At 52.7% G+C, this 17,356-nt stretch overlaps 2 protein-coding genes across 3 annotated transcripts in view; both read right to left on the bottom strand.

Moving 5' to 3' along the window:
- Window positions 1–148, bottom strand: part of LOC118659102 (complement C3-like) — a 29,929-nt gene extending 29,781 nt beyond the window's left edge. For both annotated transcript variants that reach the window (XM_036315158.1, XM_036315159.1), the window contains exon 1: window positions 16–148. In XM_036315158.1, the coding sequence (XP_036171051.1) occupies window positions 16–86 (71 nt within the window). In that variant the 5' untranslated portion in view covers window positions 87–148. The remainder of the gene's footprint in view (window positions 1–15) is intronic.
- RDH8 (retinol dehydrogenase 8) lies at window positions 109–15,913 on the bottom strand (the record flags this gene model as incomplete). The annotated part of the gene is made up of 7 exons (XM_036314057.1): window positions 15,811–15,913; window positions 12,319–12,480; window positions 11,524–11,703; window positions 10,403–10,496; window positions 10,001–10,184; window positions 9,702–9,907; window positions 109–166 (listed from the first exon to the last, which is right to left on the bottom strand). Coding segments are annotated over exons 1-7 (987 nt in total), but the record flags the coding sequence as incomplete, so codon positions are not given.
- Window positions 15,914–17,356: the final 1,443 nt, after the last annotated feature.

Genomic DNA, 17,356 nt, shown 5'->3' with positions numbered 1-17,356 from the left:
GCTTCCCAGACTCACAGTGGCTCAGCATGGGTGAGGGGGATCCCCAAGAGGAGCAGAATCAACCCCAGGGACCAGGGCACGTCCATGGCAGTGGGACGGTGATGTGGGCTGCCGGCCACAGATGCCTGTCCTCTTGTCCGCCCGGCTCTGGCCTGTTTGCCTTGGCCTGTCCTGGCTGAGTTAATATCTAACGGACATGGGAGGGGATCCCCAGAGACTCAATGGGAGCAGAGCGGCTGCTCCTCCTTCTCAGCCAAGCCTCCCCTGGGGGGCCAGGGACAGTAACATATCCATTTCCCAATCACAGGTTGGAGCAGCCATAAGGCATTTAGCCGTGTAGCTCCAGGGTCCATCATAATGGAACCTTCTGAGAAATGCACGGCTCAGATCCTTTTGCTCTTTAAATTAAAAAAAAAATTATCTGTCTATCTATCTATATTTCTGAGAGGAAGGGAGAGGGAGAGGGAGATAGAAACATCAATGATGAGAGAGAATCATTGGCCACCAGCTTGTAACCCGGGCATGTGCCCTTGACCGGAGTTGAATCCAGAACCTTTCAGTTCTCAGGCTGATGCTCTATCCACTGAGCCAAACCAGCTAGGGCTAAATCTATATTTTTATTGAATTCAGAGAGGAAGGGAGAGGGAGAGAGGCATAGAAACATCAATGATGAGAGAGAATCATTGATGAACTGCTTCCTGTATGCCTCCCACTGGGGATTGAGCCCGAAACCTGGGCATGTGCCCTGACAGGGAATCAAACCCTGACCTCCTGGTTCATAGATTGACACTCAACCACTGAGCCACCACGACCGGGCTAATTGAAAAAAATAGATATTTTTATTGATTTCAGAGAGAGAGGAAGGGAGAGAGAGACAGAGAAACCTCAATGAGAGAAACCATCCATCTGCTGCCTCCTGCGTGCCCCTACTGGGGCATGTGCCCGACCCGGAATCGAACCAGTGACTGACCTCCTGGAGCATTGGACCGCCCTCCCTCTACGGAGCCACACCTTTTGCTCTGGATCTTTCCGCACCCAGCATCTTTCCCCTTCTTTGCAGGAGACAGTTATGCTCGGTAAACTGTGACCATTGTCCTTTGTCCCTAAATCATGCCAAGCTCTTCTGGGCTCCTTTTCCAAAGGCGAATTATACATATTAAACCGGGGACAGAAACACATCATGCTTGAAGCATCTCTGGAAGAAAGCTTCCTCTGTTCGGAAATAATTCTCTCTGGCTGTTTAAAGAGCCCATTAGAGATGAAGGGCCGCTTTGTGGTGTCTGCCTCTCAGAAGCAGGCGGGGTTGCAGACAAGGTTGTCTGGTTTTTCCCTCTTCTGGGAACTCAGGGCTGCTAGCTTTGGGAGGGGGGGGGGTCTTCCCTCTTGGAGGGCCCCAGATCTCCCCAAACAACGATGATATACATTTATCCAACAAAGATTCATTCAGTATCTACCAGGAGCCCAGCCCTGCTTAGCATGCTGGGGACACAGCAGTGACCACAACAGACAGCATCTCTCCTGGGCTGCAGGCGTGCCTTCTTCTTAACCCCCCGCCTCTGTGCGTTAGATTCACCGCGTGCTGACTTGCCAGGCTGTCCTTGCAGAGCACCGGAACCCCACGTGTGTCCGAAACAAGGGGGGCAGGTAGCATCTAGCTATTGATTCCTTGGGCGTTTATTGAGCACTTACTATGTGCCAGACGCTGTTTTACATGCTCTGTGTACATTCACATAAGTCTCACAGCCGTGCTGAAGTAAGAATTAGCACCCATTGCGAAGATGAGGAAACCGAGGCCCCAGGAGGTGAGCCACGTGCGCTGTGGCACACGGATGAGCTAAGAGGACGGGCAAGGCACTTACATCCGTGGTAAACAATCTCTTAGGAAGCAAGGAATCAGCAGAATCAAATAAGGCCTGGGTTGGTGAGCAGGTGACATCTAACTTAGGAGGTTCTAGAACTTTGGTGTTCATTTGGGGTGGACCAGGCTCTCAGGGAATCTCCACCGGTTCTGGCCAGCTCTCCTCTGGCTGGGATGAGCCCTCTCCTTCCCATCTTTGTCCCGCACCAGGTGTCCATACCCCCCCCCCCCCAGCCCCCCTGTCCCAGGGCCTCCCAGGTCCAGGACAGGGTGTTGTCCAAAGGCAAGTGGCGCAGAGGCCCTAGCCTCAGTCCCTCCCACTTTCTCTCCTGGCGGGGCTTCTTCAGGCAGTTCAAGTGGCTCTGTCTTCCGAGTGGGAATCCTTGCCAGGTGGCACATCTGAGCCTTTTTTGAAGCATGCTCAGGCCTGTGGCTCCCTTGAGCTTCTGTTTGACTTGGGGGTGGTTCCAGGAAGGGAAAAAGTGCCCTTGCTGGCTCAGGTAGGAGGTGTAAAGAGCTCTCAGCCGATGAACAGCAGAGGAGACAGCAAACACTGAAAGCAAACAGGGTGGGGGGAGGTGCCTGTTGGGATATGACCTTGCCATCCAATGAACAAATGGATGGAGACAAAAGCAGGTATTGGGCGAGCGAGTGGTAGCAGACACTCTCAGCTCATACAACTGTTCCCTCTTACCCCACCCCACCCCAGATTCCCCCAAAGAAGAATGACAAGCCTTTGTTCAATTACTGTGCATGGGGCACCTATTGTGTACCTGGCCTTGTTGTAGGCGTTGGGGACACAGCAGTGAACATGACAAAACTCTTGCCCTTTTGGAGTGGATGGTTACTGTAGACACGCCCACCAGGACTGTCTCTCTCTTTTTAAAAAAATATGTTTTGTTGATTTCAGAGAGGAAAGGAGAAAAAGAGTGAGATAGAAGCATCAACGATGAGAGAGAACCATTGATCAGAGACCGCAACAGGGGCATGTGCCCTGACCGGGAATCGAATGCTGGCCTCATGGTTCATAGGTCAACGCTTAACCTCTGACCACACTGGCAGGCCCAGGACTGTTTCTCTCTCTCTCTCTCTCTCTCTCTCTCTCTCTCTCTCTCTCTGTCTCTCTTTAAATATTTTATTGATTTCTTACAGAGAGGAAGGGAGAGGGACAGAGAGTTAGAAACACTGATGAGAGAGAAACATTGATCAGCTGCCTCCTGCACACTCCCTACTAGGGATGTGCCAGCACCCAAGGTACATGCCCTTGACTGGAATCGAACCTGGGACCCTTCAGTCCGCAGGCCGAAGCTCTATCCGCTGAGCCAAACCTGTCAGGGCAGGACTGTCTCTTTTAATCCTTTCAGCAACTTAACCCACGGCCCCATTTTGCTGATGAAAAAACCCATGCACTGGAGGGTGAAGTGTCCTGCCCCCAATTTTGCAGCTTGGAAACTGAGGCACCGGGAGGTTGAGTGACTTTCCAGGGTCATGCAGCAGTTAAGCGGTGGAGCTGAGCTCCTGAACCCGGGCTTACGGGGGAGCAGGAGGAGGGTAAGTAAGAGGTGGGGAGAGCAGCTGTGGGCTCCACCTGCCCCCTCCAGCCGGTCATGGTCAAGTTCAGCCTCTCGCTTGGCCACGAGAGGGCGCCAGCTAGCCTCCGGCCCGGCGCCGAGGAGGCACCGGCCCCTCCCGCAGGAATGCGGGCGGTGGAGGCGGGGAAGCGGGCCGCCCGCCCGGAGCAGCTGCTGCTGCCGCTCAGATTCCGCCGGCCGTCCTCTCCCTGGAAGCCCCGGTTTGCAGCGAAGAGGCCGGCGCGGGAGGAACGGCCTTGCAGGGATGTGCGGTCTGTTTCCCCTGCGCCGCCTCCTCCAGGGCTTCCAGCCGGGGCTTCCCGGGAAAGGCCGGGATTCCCGGGAAAGGCCGGGCTGGGCCCAGGAGGCCAGGAATAATAGCCATAGGAACACCACGACGAAGGGCTGACATTTCTGAAACAGCTACTAAGGTCTGGCACTTTCTCTCCGGCAACGCCTCTATTTTACAGACGAGGAAAGTGCTCTTGGTGGCTCAGGTAGGAGGTGTCAAGAGCGCTCGGCTTGGACTGTGCAGCCAGGAGGTGCCCAGCTTAGTCACTTCCAGTCCCACCCATGGCCCAGGGCTAGAGAGTCTCATGTTAACCTGTTAACTTACCCATTCATTCATTCATTCATTCATTCATTCATTCATCAGATATTTGGGTATCTATCATGTACTGGATCCTGGGGATACGGCCGAGCACACAGACAACAATCTCCTCTCTGTGAAGTTGACATTCTAGTGGGTACAGATGGGCAAGAAACAAACTGTGACTATAGCTGTAGCATGTATGTCAGTGATGAGGAAGGACGCGGTTTGAGGGGATGGAGTGACAGGGTACTACCTGTGGGGGTCAGGGGGGACCTCTCTGAGTTGGTGACTTTGAGCACCTTAAGGAGGTAGAGCAGGAAACCATGTGGCCATAAGAGGAAAGCATTCCCGGCAGAAGGAACAGCCAGCGCAAAGGCCCTGAGGCGGGAGTGTGCACAGCATGTTCAAGGAGCAGCAAGAAGGTCGGCGTTCCTGGAATGAAGTGGGTGAAGGGGAGAGAGTGGGAGATGAGTTGAGACAGGTATTCAGGGATGAGATCCTGTAGGAGACCTACCTGACGGTTGGTGATTCGAATCTAAGTAAGAGGGGAAACCATCGAAGAGTTTTGAAAAGAGGGGTGACATTATTTTTCTGTTTTGGTAGAATCATTTTGGGTATGTCCTTTGTTACTATGACTTGAAATCCAAAATTCATCAGTACAGGACTGATTGCATAAATTATTGTTCATGGATATATATATATATTTTTATATATATATATTTTTATTGGTTTCAGAGAGGAAGGGAGAGGGAGAGAGAGAGATAGAAACATCAGTGATGAGCGAGAATCATTGATCGGCTGTCTCCTGAACGCCCCCTACTGGGGAATCAAATCCACAACCCAGGCATGTGACCTGACTGGGAATTGAACCATGACCTCCTGGTTTATAGGTCAATGCTCAACCACTGAGCCACACCAGGAGGGCCATGGGTATATTTTCCATTGGTTTTTAGAGAGAGTGGAAGGGGGGGAGGGGGAGAGAGAAGAGAGAGAGAGAGAGAGAGGGAGAAACATCAATTGGTTGCAGATCCTTTGGTGTTCAGGCCAATGCTCTAACCTCTGAGCTACATAGGCCAGGGCAGAATTGTTTCTTAAAAAAAAAATCCTTTAATTATGTAAACCCTCCCCCCCCCCAAAAAAAAACACACAACCCCACCATTGTGAACATTTTACTTATTCAAAAGATCTTTTTAAGGCTCCCCTGGGCTGCTATGTGGAGAGTGGATTGTAGGGGCAAATGCAGAAGGCGGGAGGGGAAGAGGGCTGGTGCAATACTCCAAGGGAGAAATGACAGTGGCTGGACTAGTGTGGAGGCCACGAAGGTGTTCGACGTGGTTGGTTCTGAATGTATTGTGCGGGTCACGTGAACAAGATCTCCTGATATACTGGCTGTGAGGTGTGACAGAGAGGAACTAGAGATGACTCCAAGATTTTTAGCCGGAGCCACTGGAGGAACGAACTTGTTTTTGTTACGATGGGGAAGACAGGGGGATCAGGTATGAGTGTTGAAATAAAGAGGCAAAGGTTGGTGTGTCTTGAACACTCTTTGAACTGCCAATCTCTGTTGACTCCGAGGTAAACAATAAAATAGCAAAAGCGTCCAGCTAGTTAATAACAGTTGTCTCCCCCACCCCCCACATTTATTTTTATAGCTGCCATCTGGATCGGTGACGCTTCTTCCTTAAATGCATCCGAAACTGACTCAGGGTGATTTAAGCTGCAAAGGAATTTATTGGCTGGATGCTGGGGGCTCATGCAATCGCCAGCCTTGGAAGATAAAGAGGAACAAGTGACCCTGGCTGGCTGGCTGGCTCAGTTGGTTGGCGCGTCATCCTGGACAGCAAAAGGTTGCACGTTCAATTCCCGGTCACAGCACATACTTAGGCAATCGATGGATGTTTCTCTCTCACATCGATGTTTCTCTCTCTCCCTTCCTCTCTCTCTAAAATAAATAAAACATATCATTGGGTGAGGATAAAAAAAAGGAAAAAAGCAAAGGAACAAAGTGGGGGTGCAGGGCAGCAGCTGAGGCCACAGCTTAAACCAGCCGTGGGCAAACTACGGCCTGCGGGCCGGATCCAGCCCGTTTGAAATGAATAAAACTAAAAAAAAACAAAGACCGTACCCTTTTATGTAATGATGTTTACTTTGAATTTATATTAGTTCACACAAACACTCCATCCATGCTTTTGTTCCGGCCCTCCGGTCCAGTTTAAGAACCCATTGTGGCCCTCGAGTCAAAAAATTTGCCCACCCCTGGCTTAAACCATAGCCCCTGGAACCAGCCGGCAGCTCCAGCTTTTGCTGTCAAGCCTGGCAATACATGGCTCCTGTCTCCTCTGCCGCGTGTCCTCGCTGATCCTGCCTCCTCTGTGTGGCCGCCTCTCGATTCTAAGTCATATGCATCTGCTGAGTGGAATGGGGCTTACACGCTCACCCTCTAGCTGCAAGAGAAGCTGGGAGGGAAGGGCTGGTGTTTTTTCACACAGCAAGCCTATGAGTGGGGGATTTGGGTTACTGTATGCCTCACCCACAAATGAATATCCAGTTCGGCTTCACTTATGGTGACTATGATGGCTTTTCCTTTAAAAAAAATTTTTTTATTGATTTTTTACAGAGAGGAAGGGAGAGGGATAGAGAGTTAGAAACATCGATGAGAGAGAAACATCGACGAGCTGCCTCTTGCACACCCGCTACTGGGGATGTGCCCGCAACCAAGGTACATGCCCTTGACCGGAATCGAACCCAGGACTCCTCAGTCCGCAGGCCAATGCTCTATCCACTGAGCCAAACCAGTTAGGGTGGCTTTTCCTTCTTGACAAAGAGAGAAATTTGTCTCCTAAGATGATTTAGTTAAAGGAGATTTTAGGAAGCAAGGAAATGTTGGACATAAAATTCAGGACGGTTGGACACCTTTGAGGGAAGGCAGGCCGCGAATATCGATAATGTTCTCTTGGTGGTCTAGCGAGTGCGCCTTTTGCTCCTCTGCTGTCTGAGGCACATGTGTGACCTCGGCCAGGTCCTGGATGGAAGGGAGAGCACACTCAAGTGGGTCCATGGGGAGTCCTGAGGGGCGATTATGAAGGAAAGGGCAGGGCAGGGCAGGGCAGGGAGTCCTGTGGCGGCTGGCGCAGTGCCCTCTGCTGGCAGCTGTGGGTCCCATCTTCATCTTTAGCTTAAAGGGGCCAGGGGAGGGGTGGTTCTCAGGAGCTGGAGCTGAGCCTTAGATGGAGAGATTCTATGGCTCCACCGAGGCCCGATGGACAGCGCTGGTCTGTCTCCTCCCACCCTCTGACCTTCTACCCGGGCCTCCCATTGGCAGAAGCCAACACAACCAACCGGGAGGCAAAGGCGGTGGGGAGTGGTTGAGGTACTGGGGGGAGGGGGGGGGCGAGCCTCCTGGGGCGATCCAAAGGCCTCCTGCATCTGTGCGCTTTATATGGCCTTTAAAAAATCAATTTCCAAATTGAGATGTAATTCACGTACCATAAAGCTTGCCATTTTGAAGTGCAGAATCAGTGGATTTGGGTATATCCACGCTTGTGCAACCATCCCCACTATCTATTTTCATATGTTCTTTTAAAGGTATTACAACATCGTTTCAAAAATCCAATAAGGAAGAGGAAGAGAACTTAATTTGATAAAACATACTAAGTTACCTCCCCCCCCTTCCCATCTCTCAGCGTCTCTTCCTAGGGCCCCAGACTCAATTTCCCTTCGTCCAGGTCCCTACAGACCCCTGAAGACCAGCGGAAACGGAGTGGGACGGCCCTGGGCTTGACTCCTATCCCTCTCCTCCGCCCCTGACAACCTCCGCTTCTCCATTTACGGCCTGGGGAGGTTCTGCGTGCCTCCGTCTGAGGAGGCTGCAGAGCAAACACGAATGAGAATAATGCTGCCCGGAGATGGGCGTGCCGAGGTGGTGGCTGAGCCTGAACCACAGCAAAAACCCCAAGCGAAGCGGAGCCGTGCAGGGGCCTGTCCTGTTGTTTCCACGCCATCGCTGCTAACCTGCTTCACAGAAGGTGAGGCCAGGGAGTCGCCTGCCCAGAGTCCCCCAGAGTCCGTTCGCTTCCAGATTCACCGGAGGAGGGCCAAGAAACGTGGGATCGTTTGTTGGGGACTCAGGTGGGACCCCTATCACTTTTCAAATCATTTTAATTGTGGTAAAAAGATACATAACACAACATTTAGCATCTTAGCATTTTTGTTTTGTTTTGTTAATTCTCACCTGAGGATGTTTTTCTCATTGCTCTTCGGAGAGAGTAGAAGGGAGGTGAGGCGGAAGAGGGGTGGGGCGGAGAAACATTGATATGGGAGAGATGCATCCACTGGTTGCCTCCTACGCACGCCCGGATGGGGAAGTGCCCTTGACTGGGAATTGAACCAAGACCCTGCCTGTGCAGGCTGACACTCTAACCACTGAGAACACCAGCCAGGGCCCATCTTAATGTTTTTAAGTGTACAGTTCATTAGTGCTAAGTACAGTCACATTGTCGTGTAACTGTCATCACTATCCATCTCCTGAACCCTTCATCTTGCAAAATTGAAGTTCTTTCCCCATTAAACAATGACTCACCCCCCTCCCTCCAGCCCCTGGCACCCACCATTCTACTTTCTGTCTCTATGAATTTGCCTACCGTAGGGACCTCATATAATTGGAATCCTACAGTATTTGTCTATCTGTGAAGGCATATTTCACTTAGATAATGTCCTCGAGTTTCATCCATGGCAGACACGTGTCCACTTCTTTTTAAGTTTGAGTAACATTTCCCTGTATGGATCGGCCACACTTGTTCATCCATTCATCCACTGATGGACATTTGAGTTGCTGGTCTGAGTCATGCTGCTATGAACGTGGGTGTGCAAATACACACCCAGATATGAACTTGCTGGGTTATATAATAATTTTTTCATCGTTCAGGGAACTGCCACACTGTTTTCCATAGGGGCGGCACTATTTTACATTCTCACCAACAATGCACGAGGGTCCAATTTCTCTACATCCTTGACAACGCTTATTATTTTCTGTTCCGTTTTTTGTTGTTGATATTAGGCATTCTAATGGGTGTGAAGCAGACCCTATCTATTGCTTTTTAATGTTTTATTTAGACATAAGAAATTGAGCTGTATTAAATATTTAATATAGAGATTGTTAGTGGTTACAAATCTATATTTTGTGAAAAGCTTATGTACATTGCTGGTGTGTGCACAAACACGTTTTGTTGATGGAGTGTGTGTAACCAGAAAAGTCTGGAGACCCCCTGGTGAACCCAGCTCTATGCATGTGTGTATTGCAGGGGCCGGGAGGGCGGGTGATGGAGGTGTTTGGATCATCCCTGTATTCCCAGGCCCAAGATAATGAAATGCTGAGAGACAGTCTGTCTCACCCTTCAATGTCCATGGACAATGCCCCTTCCTCCAGGAAGCCCTCCCTGGCCTTCCCAGACGCAGCACCAGCTCCTGGCTCTGGATTCCTCAGCCCAGGGTCCTGGGTCCCTTCTCTCTGCCCCAGCCCTGACCACGAGGGTCTGTGCCTGGAGGCTGAATTTGCTGAATGAATGAGTGAGTGAGTGAATGAATGAATGAGTGAATGGCCTGTGTGGCCTCTGACCTGGATGTGCACTGGGGAGGTCTGGCTGTTCAGGAGTGGGCAGGGGTGGGCGAGGCTCACCCAGGCCACACCCGGGTGGGGCAGCAGCCGCAGGCCAGGCAGCGGAGCGCCCGGCCCAGGAGGCGCGGCCAGCGGAAGAGCAGGCGGTGGGCCGATCGCACGTACAGGCGGCCGGAGGGGTCCGCGGCCTTGAGCGCGGTCAGGGCGCAGTAGCGGGCGTTGGTCTGTCGGCGCAGGGGGGGTCTGGCCGAGCCGATGACCTTGACGATGACCTGTGGGGTGGCTCCCTGAGCTGGGGCCGGACGGCAGTTCTGTAGGGAGGGCCCCCTACGTACCTAATCCGCGTCTTGGGGTCCCCTGCTCACCTGGGCCACATCCTGGGGGCTCTGCCCCAAACAGCGAAAGAGCTCCCGGGAGGCTGGGAGGTAGAGGTCCCGGAAGTAGCGCAGGGTGTCGGGGTCGGCGCCTGGGAACTGGGCGGTGGAAACCTGCTCCAGCAGCTTCTCCTCAAAGGCCGTGCCCACGGGGCCGGGTTCCACCAGGGAGATGCTGGGGGCAGGGCGGGGGAGGGTCTGGTGCCCCAACACACTCTCACCCCATCTGGCTCATGACTGTCCCTCTTCCCTTCTCACCCCTCATTCCCCCTCATTACTTCATCCCTCCGGCCCCCATCTCCTCGATACCCCCTTTTCCTTGTCTGCCCCTGCCGCCTCCCCTAACCACCCCCCCCTCTCTGTTTCCCCTCATTGCCCAAGGGCCCGCCTCACAAGATGTTGAACTGGAGCAGCTGGATGGCCAGACTCTCGAAGAACCCTTCCAGGGCAAACTTTGAGGCTGCGTAGACGTCGTTGAACACGACACCTGAGAGGGTTGGAGGAAGGCCACCCTTTGGGGTCTGGGTGATGGGTTTTGTGGGTCCAGAGGGAAGGGGTCTTTGGGAGACAGACGAAGAGGGTTTGAGGGTTGGAATGAGGAGCTATCAGGGGGGCCAAACTCACAGGCGTATGGTATTGTGTGATGGGAGCACATGGGGCCAGGGGGAGGCTGTCCTGGCATCCCAGGTGCCACTGCTTCCCAGCCGTGCTCCCTCAGCCCTCAGCCCTCAGCCCTCAGCCCAGGAAATGCTCTGACTTCCCTCCATCCTCCTCTAAACCCTGGGGGCCACTTGGGTCTGGGATCCCAGGGCCCTGAGGACAAGTCCTGATCAGCTGGCCCCTTCTCAGTCCTGTTGAGCAGTAAATGGGGCTGGATGAGGGGCCAAAGGGATGAGCGAAGTAAATGCAGCTTCTCTGTGGCGGGATAAGGAATAGGGCGGGTTCTCTAGGGGACAGCTGGGGAGAGGGGCAGATCCGAGGAACCGCCCCGGGGAGGAAGGGAGTCTAGAGGGGTTCGAGGAGGAGAAACCCAAGAGCATGGGTGGCAAGTAGGTGGCTTCCATTGCAGGCCCATGGCAGACGTCACTGTCAATCACTGCTCTCTCTTCTGAGGAACTTCAGAATCCCAGACTTAGGCCTCTCTGTGGCCTGGTGGTGAGTGTTTATCAAGGAGGAATCTCAGGAGGAGTTCTGGGGTGTGTGTGTGTGTGTGTGTGTGTGTGTGCGTGTGTGTGTGTGTGTTATTGGGCGGTGGCTGGGAGAGATTTTTGGAGGTGTTCGGAAGTGGGGATGGTGCTGGGATGTTGATGGCCATTGGCAGCATCTATACCACCACTGCCTAGACCTGCACCAGGGCAGACATAGTTCATCTTTCCCAGAATTGTTCCTTCTGAGCTTCAGGATCCTTCTCAACATGGGCTCATTTAGAACATGAGCTAAAACCTATTTGCCATCCTTCCAGCTAAGGAAGGTCAGACACTGGGGACTTCCCCGGGGAGGGCCCCAGAGCTTACCCTGCAGCCCCATGACACTGCTGACCACCACGATGTGTCCCTGCCGCCTCCTCTTCATGCCAGGAAGCACAGCTCTGACCAGACGGACAGCTCCGAAAAAGTTGGTGTCAAAGACTTTCTGCATGGTAGCTAGACTGAGCCCCTCCAGGGGCCCCACCAGGCCCACGCCAGCATTATTCACTGAGGGGGAGACGCTGAGGGTTACTCTGCAGTCCCCCAACCCTTCCAGTGTCACTCCTCAGGGGACACTCCCTGAGTCACCTCATCTGCCCACTCCAAACCCAGGTCAGTCCAGGGTATCTTGGGGGTGGACAAATGTGGAGCCTTGATGATCTTCACATATAATTCAACGTTTGTTGTAGGGGACCCTGAACCCTGGGAGGGGGGAAGGGCTGCCGGGAACAACCTCCACTTTTAATGCATGAGCAATTGAACTCTGACCCCAATTACCTCAAAACAGCCATACCCACCCTCCTTAGACGTGGTTATGGAATCATGAGCTGCTTCTTCATCATGCTCCCTTCCCCAAATGATTCATCAAACCACATATGATGTTCTCCATGTGTGAGAAGTTTTCTTAAGTAAAATCTCTCTGACCTGAGATTTCATTTTATTTCCAGTATTCCCATTAAGACTTGGGCTTTTGGCCAACTGGTCTACCCCTTCTGTTCAGGGCGAGAGGATACTGATGAAGCAAGAGAGCTGGTGACCAGACACTGAGGGCCCTTGCTGTGATGAGGATCTATGCTTAGGCCAGGGAGGGGGCGAGTGACCTCAGGGATTTTTCAGTCTCACCCAGCACGTCCACTTCTCCTCCCTGGATGCAGCTGAGACATTGGGCCACTGACTCATCACTGCACACGTCCAGCTGGGCCACGGTGAGGGTCTGACCCAGAACCTCCCCGGCAGCTGCCTCCAGTGTCCCCTTCTTTCCCAGATCTCTCATGGTGGCCACCACTGGGGACAGAAAACAGTTGGGGCAGGTACTGGCTCCTTTCCCCTAAGGATGGACTTGTCCGTTTCTGTGGTCTTGCCTGAGCAGTCACAGAGGGATGGAGACCCACAGATTTGCACACCTACATTCACCACACATCCACAGAATCACACTTGTGTACATATCTTTACATGCTTATCCATCCATCCATCCATCCATCCATCCATCCATCCATCCATCCATCTGTCCGTCCGTCCGTCTGTCCGTCCATCCACCCATCCGTCCATCCAACATGTTTATTGAGCATCTACTACATACCATGTCCTATTCTAGGTGCTGACACTCTTGCATAAAATAAGATAAAGTCTGTGCCTTCATGGAATTCACAGCCTAGTAGGCCAGACAATAAAATAACTATAAAACAGATTGCTTTGAGGAGAAATGCATAGACAGCTAGGGTCAACATATGTGCTATGTGCACGTGCAGCTATGATATACACATTTACATCATCAGCATGAGTTCCAACTTATTGAATACCTACTCTGTGCCAGACACTGTGCTAAACACTGTTATAAGTACCATCTCAAATCCGCACAGGAACCCTATGATCAGATCACTAACGTTTTTCCAAAGATGGCCATGACATCTTTCATTGCATGTGCTTGTCTAGAACCTGCTGCTCCCCCATCAAGCATGAACTCCCTTTCCCTCTCCTTGACTCTGTGACTAGCTGTGAACCAATAGACTATGGGGCTAGTGATGTTGCGTGGCTTCTGAGTTGAGGCCAGAAAAGGTGCTGCAGTCTCTGCCTTGTTTGCTGGCACACTCACTCTGGCTGCCTTCAGCCACCCTGTGGCAGCCCCGCGGTCCTGAGGTCACCAGGTGGGGAGGAAACTCAAGCCACTGAGATTCCTGAGAGGGAGATGCTTGTCCGAACCCTGACATGCTCCAGCCTCCTCCGTTCTAGCTGTAGCCTTTGGCCCTGAATCAGAACCACCCAGCTGAGTCCTTCTGAGTTCATGGCCTTTGTAAGCTGTGAGATAAATGATGATAGTTTTTTATACTATAAGTTTTTTTTTTAATCCTCACCCGAGGATATTTTTCCATTGATTTTTAGGGAGAGTTGAAGAGAGGGGGAAAGATAGAGAGAAACATCGATGTGAGAGAAACACACTGATTGGTTGCCTCCTGCATGAGCCCCAGCCAGGGCCCGGGCTGGGGAGGGGCCTGCAACTAAGGTACGTGCCCTTGACTGGAATCGAATCCAGGACCCTTCCGTCCACAGGCCAACGCTCTACTTACTGAGCCAAACCGGCTAGGGCTACACCGTAAGTGTTGATTTATTATTTAGCAATGGTAACCAGAACAGGTAGGTAAAGTTATCCCCATCGTACAGATTAACACACTAAGGCTCAAGAAGGTGACATTTCCTCTCTGTCCCACCCCTAGCTAGCGTTAAAACTGAGATTTGAACCTGGTTTTATCAGAGTGCTGAGCTCACATGCTTGTATGTGAGCACGCCCCCCATGCGTGCACCCACAATCGCACGGGCATGCTCCCTAGGGGGCATTTGCATGTTGCCTGTGGGACTGTGGGACTCACGGTGCTGCATAGGTGAGTGGGGCCACATGCATCTGCATGCAGTACAGTGACAAGGATGGTCCCAGGGGCTAGGCTGCCTGGGTTCAATCCAGGTTCTGCCACTTTGCAGCTGGGTGACCTTTGGCAAGAACCTTTGGCAGCCTGTGCCTCAGTTTCCTCATCTATTTTTTTTAAAGAAAGATATTTTATTGATTTTTTGCAGAGAAGGTAGAGGGATAGAGAGTTAGAAACATCGATGAGAGAGAAACATTGATCAACTGCCTCCTGTACACCTCCTACTGGGAATGTGCCTGCAACCAAGGTACATGCCCTTGACCGGAATCGAACCTGCAACCTTTCAGTCCGCAGGCCGACGCTCTAGCCACTGAGCCAAACCAGTTAGGGCTCATTTATTTTCTTTTAAAAAATTGATTTTAGGGAGAGAGATAGATCCATTGCTCTAAGAATCCATGCATCCATTGGTTGACTCTTGTATGTGCCTGGACCAGGGATTGAACCCCAAAACTTGGCGTATCCGGACGACGCTCTAACCAGCGGAGCTACCTGGCCAGGGCTTTCCTTATTTCTAAGATGGGTCAAATGACAGTGAGCACCTCATAGGGGTGCTGTTCGGATTAAATATCTAACTAGATGCAAAGCCCTTAGCCTGGCACATTGTCAGCACTCAATAAACGTATCCTTCAGCAGCTTCATACACTCTGCCTGCCGGGGACACATGCTGCACAGCGGCTGTCCTGCGCACTGGCACTCAGACGGCCGCGTTCTGAGCTGTGCTTGTGTCTAAGACAGAGGGTGGAGAGAGGGCTGGGAGAAGCAGTGCTGCCAACTGGGACAATGCCCTCACCCCCTGCAGTCTCCTCTTAAGTAACAGCCCTCTGTCCACTTTGACTCCGGCCTGCTCTGGGCCAGAGGTCTCCATGGGTGGGGTGCAGACTGGGGCAGTTGACTCCAGAATTGCAGGAGGCCAAGTCCTCTAGGACCCCTTGAGACCTCAAGGTCAGATTCACTTAAGAGGCTTATCTTGGAGCAGTAATCTGGGGAGGGCTGGGGAAGGGGAGCCCTAGGGACTGCCTGAGCGAAACCCCCCTGATCAGCCCTCTTAAAACTGTCACCCACCCACCATGTTCCCTTTGCTTAATTTTGCTTCTTTTTTTAAAAAAAATATATTTCATTGTTGTTTTTTTTTAATTTTTGTTTTTTTTTACAGAGAGGGAGAGGGATAGAGAGTTAGAAACATCGATAAGAGAGAAATATCGACCAGCTGCCTCCTGCACACACCCCCAGTGGGGATGTGCCCGCAACCAAGGTACATGCCCTTGGCCGGAATCGAACCTGGGACCCTTCAGTCCGCAGGCCGGTGCTCTATCCACTGAGCCAAACCGGTAGGGCTTAATTTTGCTTCTTAGCACTCATTAGCAGTAGACATATTATAAAAATTTAAAACATGCTTGTTGTCTGTCCTCCCTCCCCTCCCCCACTACACAACAAATCAGGGTCTGTTTCGTTCACAGCTGTATTTCCAGCACCTAGAACAGTGCCTGGCATCCAGTAGGTGCTCAAGAAATGTTCATTGGATGAGGGGTTGACTCCCAAGGAGAGGTGCGAAGGGGGCCTCCACGGGTCCTGGGTCCTCCCCAAGCCCACAAATGCGGCCGGAAGGGAAGGGCTGGTGGAAATAGTTCCAAGGGGGCTGAGGGTACTGGAGGCCATGCCCACCCCTGCCCTCTCCGCCCTGCCCTGGGTCCCTTACCCTGGTAGCGCTGCCTAGAGTCACGAGCCAGCTGCACTGCGAGCTCCAGGCCGATTCCGGATGAGCAGCCTGAGATCAGTACAGTCCGGGGAAGGTCGGCCATGTTGATCCTTCCCTGGACGCAGGACCTCTGCTGGCAGCACCTGCCTCCTGCCTCCCATCTCCCTCATCAGCCTCAGGACGGACCGCCCGCAGGGTGAAGGGTCCCCAGGAGGCCCTGATTCTGAGCTGACCCAGGCCAGGCACTGGGAGGATTCCTTAACCCCAACACACCCCCTTTCTGTTATCTGTAAAAATTTCTTCTCCTCACTGCTGCACTCATACCTGGGGGCTTTTTATTATGATTGTACATTATTCAGGGTGGAGGGAGTTTCAGGAAGCCGGGGGAATTAGCAGGAGTATCCTCTTGTGGTCTCTATTCTGGGCAGAGTCTCTGATTGGAGGGAGAGAGGGAAAGGAGGTGGCAGAGAGGGTGGCCTCAGTGGGGTCCTTTCCGATGCACACAGGAATGTCAGAAGATACAGCAGATACAGCAGAAACCTCCCCGCAAGGCAGGGCAAGGCAGCGCAGAAACCTTATGAGAGGCTCAGCCTCAGATGTCTCCAGGGAGGGAGGAGGAGCAGCCTGGGGAGATTCCCTCTGCTGCCCCTACCCTGGGAACCCCCATCTGCCCCTCAGGCCACATGGGCCCCCACCCCCTCCTCTCCAGGGACACAGGGACTCTTTGTCTGAGGAGCCAGAGGCTGGGAGGGAGGCATTGCTGGCTTCTCTCTCAGGGTGGTGAAGGGGGAGCTCAGGGCCCAGGCCGCGCCCGCCCCTTGGGCTCCTCCCTGCGGAAGCTCTCAGACCCCACAGGCCTGCTCCTGTTCAATGGCACAGACAGCTCCACCTGATGCCCTGGGGCCTCTTCACACTGGGGGGTTCCAGTAGGGTGAGGGGGGGGGCTGTGCCCCACCCCAGAATGGCAGAGAACCGCTCCTCCTTGTGGCAGTGCTCTGTTTTGGGGTGTAGTCAGACACCCACATATAATGGGGGTATGTGTGCAGATTTGGGGTTGGGGGTAGAGCATCCTTTTGGGGACCTGAGCTGGGCAGAGGAGGGCTGGAGATGGAGGTGGGACCCTTTATTGAAGGTTAAGAGTTTGGGGGAAAGCAAGGCCGGTGCTTGGGAATCTGTGGGGAGGTGAGGAGGGGCCGGGACATCCAATTCTGGAATGTGGGAAGACAGATGAAGGTTTGGGGCAAGTCTGGGAGCCTCATTGTAGAATCTGGGGTGAGGTTTAAGGTGGGAAGAGGACCCCTTGTTTAGGAACCTGAAGGGAAGGTGTGGGGGTGAGGCAGTACCTGTTCCGTGCGGCTAAGGAAGGTGGGTAAGAGGTTGGCAGGAGGCTGAGATCCCATTAGGGAGCCTCAGAGGCACAGAAAGAACTTGGTATAAAGCTGTACCTCCTAATTCCAGGGCCTGGATGGAGGCTGAAGTTTGAAGGAGGCTACGAGCTCCTTTGAGGGTGCCTGCTAGGAGGAAAGGGTTTGGGGGAAGCCGGGAA

The sequence above is a fragment of the Myotis myotis genome, unplaced genomic scaffold, assembly GCF_014108235.1.
Source record: "Myotis myotis isolate mMyoMyo1 unplaced genomic scaffold, mMyoMyo1.p scaffold_m19_p_6, whole genome shotgun sequence".
In the NCBI taxonomy this organism is placed as follows: Eukaryota; Metazoa; Chordata; class Mammalia; order Chiroptera; family Vespertilionidae; genus Myotis; species Myotis myotis.
This window is presented reverse-complemented; position numbering and strand designations above follow the sequence as displayed.